Here is a 9,238-nt window from a genome sequence, read left to right as displayed (position 1 = left end):
TTACAAACAAAACGCTGCATTTTGCAGGAAAAAAAAGTCCCTGACCTTTTCCAAAAACGCAGAGGCACAAAAATGCATTGATGTGAACGTGTTCCATAGGAACCCATGTTAAAAAAAATAAAATGCATTTCTGCAAAAAGCATGAAAAAACGCATTAGTGTGAATGGAGCCTCAAACTGTTTAAAGAGAACCAATTATAATTGGGCTAATGCTAGAATCGAACATTCCAGTCTTACTTATGACAGAATGTTTCTAAAATCTCAATGAAGGGAATGTTTTTTTGTTGCAGTAAAAATGGTGTTTTGCTTTAAATTTACACTGTGAAGCGTGTTTCCCTGACCATTCTTCTTTTTACTATTTCTACCATGAAATTTGGATGTGTGGATGTGAATAACAAACACAAATACCACCAATTTCCACTGCTGACTACTAAATACGAATTTATATAGGCTACAATACTTCTTCCTGTGTCATCTCCTATCCAGAGCTATAACCCCGACTATGATTGGCCTATGGCAACCAATCAAAGTATTTTTTTCATTTGGAAGATGTAACTTAATTGGCTGGTGTGGAAAACTCCTCTTTGGATCCAGCTGTCATAGATCAGCTCTTATGCCTCGTACACACGCATTGATTATTGGCCGGGAATTTTTGGCCAACGTCCGATCGGCCGATTTTCGGCTTGTGAGTATGATGCTTTCGACAACCGACTCCGACTTTTCGGCCGAATAAAATCTGGTGTGCAGGCTATAAAATTTTTGTTGGCCGTCAACACAACGGCCGATTTTCCGTCAGTCAGAACAGATTTCGGCAGACAAAAATCTGATGAGCAAGACTGGGCATGCTCAGAGAAGAAAAAACACACGGAAAGTAAACCAGCACATGACATCACTTCTGAAGTAGATTTTTGTTGGCCGAGAAAATTCGTGTGCAGTCTAGGCACATTCCAACCAACACAACTCTGGACAAAAGTCGGACGATCGGTCGGCTGATAATCGTTGCGTGTGTACGAGGCTTTAAGGGCCATACACACTATAAGATTTTCTGAAGACTTTTTCCTTCAGATTTACCTTTTCTATGTAGTTCAAGGGCCTGCCAGATTGCATACAAATTGAAAGTGTTTAGGTTTGACCTCATATTATATGGTTTTGGTAAATCTAAAGGAAAAAATCTTCAGAAAATCTTATAGTGTGTATGGCCCATTAGTGTCAACATCAGAAGCACTTTGTGCAGAAAACCACCTGTGTACAAATCTAATATAAACTGTTCGGCTATAGACAGCATTTGGCCTTTATAGGTGAGCTGCCTGAGCGAGCCACAGTAAGTTCCATATTCACCTGGCAGTTGAAACGAGTCTAATGCCCCGTACACACGCACAGATTGTTGGCCTACCGATCGGCCGTCTTTTGTCCAGTGTTGTTTGTTGGTTGAAATGTGCTCTAGACTTGCACTGGACTTTTGTTGGCCAACAAAAACCAACTTCAGAAGTGATGTCATGTGATGGTTTACTTTCCCTGTGTTTTTTCTTCTCTGAGCATGCCCAGTCTTGCTCATCTGATTTTTGTCTGCCGAAATCTGTACTGACTGAGGAACAATCGGCCGTTCTTTGTTGGCCAACAAAAATTTTATAGCATGCACACCAGATTTTTTTCGGCCGAAAATTCGCAGTTGGTTGTCGGAAGCATCATACTAACAAGCCTACAATCGGCAGATCGGACGTTGGCCGACAATTTACGGCCAACAATCTGTGCGTGTGTACGGGGCTTTAATCAATATATTTTTTTTTCTTGTCAAATATGGAGCCGTAGTTAAGCTGTAATGTTGATGTGAAATGCCACCCCTCTGTACCCTTCATTTCCAAGAATCTTCTACAGATCACCCCGTTCCTAAAAGAGGACCATTCCACCACCTGATATAAATTTGTGCTCGGAAGATGCAAGACTGCAATATAACCTCGGTGAGATGTTTGGAAAAGAGGGTGTTAGACTTTAGTTTTCTTACGGAAAAATAAATTTGCGCAGCTGAAATTCTATATGGATAATCCATATCCTTCAGCAGGATGTTGTCCAATCAAGGTGGCCTTTCATAGTACGATGATGTCTGAGATGGGGAAAAAGAACATTCTGAAGACAGTAAAACGAATGGAAAAGGTTTATTTTTAGTAAGACGGCTTCTGTGAAGCTATAATGGATATTTACAGAAAGTATCGTGTCCTCAATTTCCACCTCTCAGCATAATTTGAGGCTATAACATTTAGTTTTTCTGCATAGGGTATCTGGTGGTTGGACCCTTGTTGATTCATTCCCACAAATTGTCGTAGAGCCCACTAAAGCCGTCCAAAGCACAAACCCAAACAGTGTATTCCCAATAAAGTATATTACCGTGAATGCCCCTTAACAGAACACCGTACAATCCATCATCTTATCATATGTCCATTAGTGCCCAAACCTACGTCTCTGATAATGCCTAGTCCTCACATGGAACGTCTCATCTTGAAACCCTAGACCGGTACTCAAAATTAGTACTGGTTACTGCAAAATGTTTTTTACTTTAGCGGTTTACAACACAGTCTGGCAGTTGTCTTCGAGTAGGGCCGTCTGAGTTCCCAGTACAGACTGCTCTTTCCTAAGGAAGTCCGGAACATTGGCCAGAGTCTGTCCGGTACTACCACTACTTTTCTGACCATAAGAGCCACTGCTGTTTTTAGCCGACACAGTCTGTCCACGATACACTTGGGCTTGGTGTTCACAGATGCCGAACTTGCTTAGAAGGATGAAAACATCTCTTCGGAAGGCCTTGGTAAAGATGGCATACAGGAAAGGGTTGGCACAGGAATTAAGGGGGTAGAAGAGCACCAGAAGTATCTTAGAGTTGGATACCGTGATTAGTGGCTTGTTCATTATGGCAGACAAAGCATAGAAGGAAATTGGCGCCATGCAGAGGAAGTCTGTGAAGATGAGAACCGCCATACGCTTAGCAATTTTGGTGTCTTTGTCTCCAGATTTGTAGTGGGGGTTTCGTACAGTGATGTAGATCTTGATGTAGCAAGCACAGATTATAATGAACGCTATGATGTTAAGCATTAAAACAAAGACGATGTAGGCCTGGGACAACACTGTTTCTGTGTCCATTGGTAAGCAGATGCTGACCTTCACATAGCTGCTAATCCCAACCAACGGCAGAAGAGCCAGAAAACAGCAGAATGCCCACCCACCCACCATGATGAATGAGGCATGTCTGAGGCGAATCTTGCGATCGAGACGCATGGCAAACGTTATTGCATACCAGCGCTCTAAAGTAATCACCGTCAGGGTGTAGACTGAGAGCTCGCTAGCAAAGACAGTAAAGAACCCTGCTGTGTTACAGCCTGCTCCTGTCTGCCAGCTAATGGCATAGTTGTAGTATTCAGAGCGGGTGTGGAGGTCCTCTGAGGCTATGAGGAGAAGGTAGATGCCCATGCAAAAGTCAGCAAAGGCCAAGTTACACATAAGAAAGCGAGGCACGGTCAGCTTATAATGGCTTGTTACCAGAATGAACAAGACAAACACATTGCCCAAAATGGCCAAGAGATTGACAAACCACACTATGATCCGTAGGAAGTTGTATCCCATGATGTCCTCACATGGGTTGAACTCGTCAGGTTCCGGAGTACACACCAACTTCTCATTGCCACCGCAGATAATATACTCATAATGATTCTCAAAAGCTTGCGTATAATGCTCCTGGACATTCTTTATCTCCTGCCCAAAGCCCACCTCTTCTTCTCCCTGGTCCTCATAGAAGACAGAGTAGTGCCTGTTGCTGTGAAAGTCTTTGAATTTGTTATTCTCAGTCTGGTCAGAATCTCCATCCATGTAGTCTTGGAAGTATGGACCAATGCCTGTGTAGGCCCTCAAAGAACGCTTCTTGTGGGTGTTCTGCAGAGATGTCCGGTTGCATAGAAAAGCCTCCAGATCACTGCAGGTGGAAACCAAGTACAAAAGTAAAATATTCAGCTACTGAGAAATGTGTGAACATCAAAACAAACATTTTATCTAGCAGAGGTACAACTTTATCTAAATTAGTGTTCCCAATCTGCAACATCAGCCAGTCTTTTATTTTGTTAGTTGTATCTGGCATGTTCTTCTGTCTACCTCCCCGTTTTAGAACTAGTTAGCAGAGGCGTAACTAGAACCTTTAGGGCCCCGGTGGAAGAAACCATGAAGGGCCCCCCGGACCCCTGGCAGGGGACCCTTCCCTTCAAGCCTGGGGCTCTTCCCCTGGGGTGACCAGGGGAGCACACAGGGGCCCAGAGACAGCAGAACACAAGTTAACTGGATAGGAGGAGTGGCGGGGGCAGCATACAGAGGAACCAATCTCCTCTATTTTCCTCCTGCAGCTACAGGAGGAGAAAGGAGGACAGTGATTTCTCTATATGCTGCCCCCACCGCCCTCCCTATCCAGGTGTACAGGGGAGCCGCACAGGCCCCCTGGAGCATGGGGCCCGGTTGCAATTGCAACCCCTGTAGTTACGCCCCTGCTAGTTAGTATAGTCCCAGCTAGACCCTCCCCACTTTTCTCATGTTCCCTCGGTTATTTTCAGTTCATTGTAGAGACAGGGGTTAGGAAAGTCATTGTCTTCTTACATTTCAAATGACTGGAAAAGCCTAATCTGTATTGCAGTTATCTGAAGTAAAATGGCATTGGATTCAACTGTGTCTTATTGAGGTGTTAACCCACAACAATAAAATCAGTCTGTATATGCAGTAAAGCATGCTTGCTATACTCACTGTGGGTTAATCCTCTGCATTGTGTAAAAAGGCTGTTTGATCCTGTTTTCTCTGATCCTCCCCTTCGTCCACTGTTCCCAATCAATCTACTAATAGAACAGAGCCTTGGGGACACTCTGCACATGTATTGCTAGAAAGTTTTGTTTTTTTCGGGAAAGTGCATGTGATCAGCACAGCAAAGTGGATAGGAAGGAATCTGAATATGTGGACCTGTCTATGGTGAAGATTGTGACATCCTGTATAGTTAAATCTGTGTTGAATTAGTAGAAATAGGAACTGTATATATCTGCACTTAATAGTACAGATGGTACACCGCCTGGTAATGGCGACTTTGCGGATACACATCTGACCAAAGTCTAGCTGAAACTTCCCTGCATTCTTGGCACTTCATATACCGCCATGTTTTGATCAGCCTTTCTAAATCTTTTCTTGAACACCTAAAAACAATTTTCAAGTCTTCAGGAATCCCTGCTTATGCTGATTTATCAGGGGTCAATGGAAAGAATGTTCCTTACAATGGTGATCGGTGGGAAGAATGGCCCTTTTATTGGTGATCAGGGGGAACAATGCTTCTTACAATGGTGGTCATTGGGAACAATGCTTCTTACAATGGTGGTCATTGGGAACAATGCTTCTTACAATGGTGGTCATTGGGAACAATGCTTCTTAAAATGGTGGTCATTGGGAACAATGCTTCTTACAATGGTGGTCATTGGGAACAATGCTTCTTACAATGGTGGTCATTGGGAACAATGCTTCTTACAATGGTGGTCATTGGGAACAATGCTTCTTACAATGGTGGTCATTGGGAACAATGCTTCTTAAAATGGTGGTCATTGGGAACAATGCTTCTTACAATGGTGGTCATTGGGAACAATGCTTCTTACATTGGCAGTCAATGGGAAGGACGCAACTCCTACAGTTGTTTTCAGAATGCCACCCTTACGGACGAAAAAGATCTTTCTGATGGCTCTGGCAAGTGACGTTTTACCCAGAATTGTTCACTGTTCTTCCTCAAGTATGCTCCAGCTCTGAGTTCTGACCTGCTCCAGTGTACTCTGCAGTCCTAGTCCCTTCCCATAACACAATGCTCCTGCGCTCAACCACTTCTGCAAGGGCAGGTTAGTCTCCACATATCAGAGCAGAGTGAACCTAGGAGTCATGACATGGGGTCAATGCCTGGTTGAACACCAGCTGGCCCTTAGATTCTGCTCTCTGTGGGACCCCATGTGACCTTCATGCTCCACCAAATAGGAGGTCAATCGGCCACAGCTCAAGGAACCCCTAGCTTCCTCTGGAGGAATTCTACAGTTCCACAGAACCCTGGTTTAGAATGGCTGGTTTGGATTATGCTGTGTATGTTTTTTAGATAACCAATTTCATAGAAAATCTTCAAGTTTGGTAAAATATTATGAATCAACTTTAGGCAGATTTAAAAGGTCATAATTTAATTCAGCACAGTATTCATTCAATCATCATTTAATATGATTTAAATCAGGGGTCTACAAACTACAGCCCACAGACTACACCTGTCTCTCTACGAGATTTTATCCAGCCTGCAGCTAGGGTCAGTGCTGTAGCCTCAATGTGCACAGATTGGGGACTAAGGTCACCAGAGGCTTCCTATGGTTTCCACTTCAACATCCACCCCCCAACCTGCAACCAGACTCCGTAAGAGGGAGACACTGATGGGAACCCTGATGTAAGGGGGACTATGATGAGGACTCTGATGTAAACAGGTACTCTAATTGACCCCCTGATGGAGGGGGGAGTCTGATGAGGATCCAGATTTAAGGAGGACTTTCATTTAAGGGGAACTCTAATGGGGACTATGATGTAAGGGTTTGGACTCTGGGGTAAGGACTCTGATGGAAATTCTTCTCCAAAGCGGAGTCTTATGGGGATCCTGATGTAAAAAGGAATTTAATGAGGGCCATGCTGTAAGATAGGGGCTCAGATGAGGATTTTTTTTTCAGCCTGGGAATATTTATAAAATATTCAGTGTGGGCTTCATACTACTGCATTATATGCATGCATAAAATTACATTATTCTATCCTTAGCTTGCTGTAGTTTGCTGCACTGCTGAACTGAAAGAGGGGTAGTACTGGTAGCCAGTCAGGCTTTTTGGCATCGTACAGTATTTTCAGTCTAACACTGGAAGCCTCCCAACAAGAGGAGAGAGCAGAATGACCAGAGCCATGACCTCGGTAATGCTGGAATGTTCTTTTGGCAGGCTGGGGGCAAGTCTGTGATCAGGCTATCCTGTTACCTGCAAGGCAGGTAAAATGTCTCTGGTAAGAGGTAAAAACATATGAAGAGTCATGTTATCTTACTGTACTAGCTGGTGGTCACTCACCTCTTCTTCTTGGTCCAGTTGGTGAAGGCACAGCAGTGGCTGGGGTAAAATAGGTCAGCTATCTCCAGGTGGACAAAGGTGTTTAGTGGGGGGAGTTTCTTCAGGTACCAGGTATTTCTGGCCAATAGGTGCCTTAGGTTCTCCAGCCCTTTGGAGGGAAGAGAGGAGACAGCTGTCCTTGAGATGTCCCTAAGCAAAAAAAAAGTACAGAAGTGAGATGCAATCTTCAGCATATCCAGTGATTATAATTTAATCATATCATTTGCAGTTCAACAAAACCATTGCTGTAATTGCATGAAAAGTTTTAGCAAACATTGGGCTTTAACATGTTTGTCTCCTACTTAAAGGCCCAAAGCAGGAGTCTTAGCCGCAGCACAGAGCTCTGAAGTAACGGGACGAACATGCTTTTCCTTCTGAGTGCATGCGCTCGGTGACATCACCGGCTGCAGAGACACTGAATATCTCCTAAATGGTGCAGGTTTAGAAGATATTCCTTGAACCTACAGGTAAGCTTTATTATAAGCTTACCTGTAGGTACAAGTGTCCATTGGGAGTTTACCACTACTTTAAGGCTGCCCTGTCCATAGCGTGTCACTGTTACTCTTGCAGAAATTGTAAAAATAATGGCGCTAATGGCAGAATCCAAGTTTTAGGTCCCATTCACTCCGACACAGTGTGGGATTTGCAGCGACTGCTGTGCATTTCCCGTGCGGCATCACAATCACATGCCGTTCATGCGAACTGCAGTGGGTGTCAATGTTAAGTTAATGACACCCCAGAAACCATTCGCAAAAGTAGTGTGATTGGCTGAATTGGGTGTGAACTCCCATGCAATCTAATTCCAGTGCGGAATTTTTCATGCTGGCGCAGTCCAATTTGAGCCATACAAAATGAATATGCTCAAATCGCACTGCAAAAAATTGCATGTGATTTGAACAGGAATCACATGCAGTTCCCTGCACCCCATCAGTGTGAATGGGGACTAAAACAGAACTTTAATTCTTCCCCCCATCCCCCCTTACCTGTTAAACTTGGTTAAATTCAAAATACACACTCACCTGCCCAGCGGATCCATCGTTGTCCTGCATCGATCTGCTGTTTAGCTGTCTGTGCCTGTGTCCCGCACCGCTATTTTGGCATTCTTGTTTAGCCAGCTGTCTCTTCCGGGTTCAGGCAGCCCAGCCCTCCCTTATGATGTGGCTGATTTTCCCCATGGCCGTGCTATGAATGGGGTCCCACGGTCTCCTGGGATAGGTGACAGGGGTTTCCCAGGGGCTGCAAGACCAGGCCAGAATGGTAACACAAGACTGGGCTACCAGAAAAAAATATCAAAGAAAAAAAAAATCTGAAAAGCCCCTCCCTCCCAAAAAATATATATTTTTGGGAGGGGTGGGGAGGCTAGGGGCAAAGGCATGGACCAACACTTCATTTGAAGATCTCTTTTAACATATTAAGACTATGTAGGCAGGGCCGGTGCTAGACTATTTTGCGCCCTAGGCAAGACCAGCTACTTGCGCCCCCCCCCAAAAAAAAACTGTACATATTGCCCCCTTTCCTACACATAATGCGCCCCTTTAACCCTACACTCCCCTTCCTGTAAACACTGCCCTCCTTTAATGCTACACCCACTTCCTGCCCACACTGCCCCCCTTTATTGCTACACCCCTTTTAATCCTACACCCCCCTTCCTATACACACTGCCTCCCTTTATTGCTACACCCCTTTAACCCTACACCCCCCTTCCTGTACACACTGCCCCCCTCTCTAGAGGTGACATCCACTGGGGATAAGGAGGTGACAGGAGAAAAATGTGGCACTGGCCATGGCTGCGCCCTAGGTGGCAGTACGCCCTAGGCGGCTGCCTAGTTCGCCTAGTGGTAGCACCGGCCCTGTATGTAGGTTTGATTTACTAAAACCGAAGCGTGCAAAATCTAGTGCAGCTCTGCACAGAAACCAACCAGCTTCCAGGATTTATTGTCAAAACCTAATAGAAAAGGCTGAAGTTAGAAGCTGATTGGCTATCATGCACAGCTGCACCAGATTTTGCACTCTCCAGTTTTATTAAATCAACCCTGATATATATTTTATAAAGTGGGAAGAGAGACATGGAGA

At 44.5% G+C, this 9,238-nt stretch overlaps 1 protein-coding gene across 3 annotated transcripts in view; it reads right to left on the bottom strand.

Moving 5' to 3' along the window:
* Positions 1-1,930: 1,930 nt before the first annotated feature.
* Positions 1,931-9,238, bottom strand: part of TSHR (thyroid stimulating hormone receptor) — a 126,224-nt gene continuing 118,916 nt past the window's right edge. For all 3 annotated transcript variants that reach the window (XM_082242869.1, XM_082242871.1, XM_082242870.1), the window contains 2 exons: positions 7,127-7,315; positions 1,931-3,957 (listed from right to left, as the gene is read on the bottom strand). In XM_082242869.1, the coding sequence (XP_082098995.1) occupies positions 2,559-3,957; positions 7,127-7,315 (1,588 nt within the window). In that variant the 3' untranslated portion in view covers positions 1,931-2,558. The remainder of the gene's footprint in view (positions 3,958-7,126; positions 7,316-9,238) is intronic.

The sequence above is a fragment of the Pelophylax lessonae genome, assembly GCF_965119305.1.
Source record: "Pelophylax lessonae genome assembly, chromosome: 13".
In the NCBI taxonomy this organism is placed as follows: domain Eukaryota; kingdom Metazoa; phylum Chordata; class Amphibia; order Anura; family Ranidae; genus Pelophylax; species Pelophylax lessonae.
The sequence above is the reverse complement of the archived record's forward strand: the minus strand, read 5'-3'. Positions and strand labels throughout refer to the sequence as shown.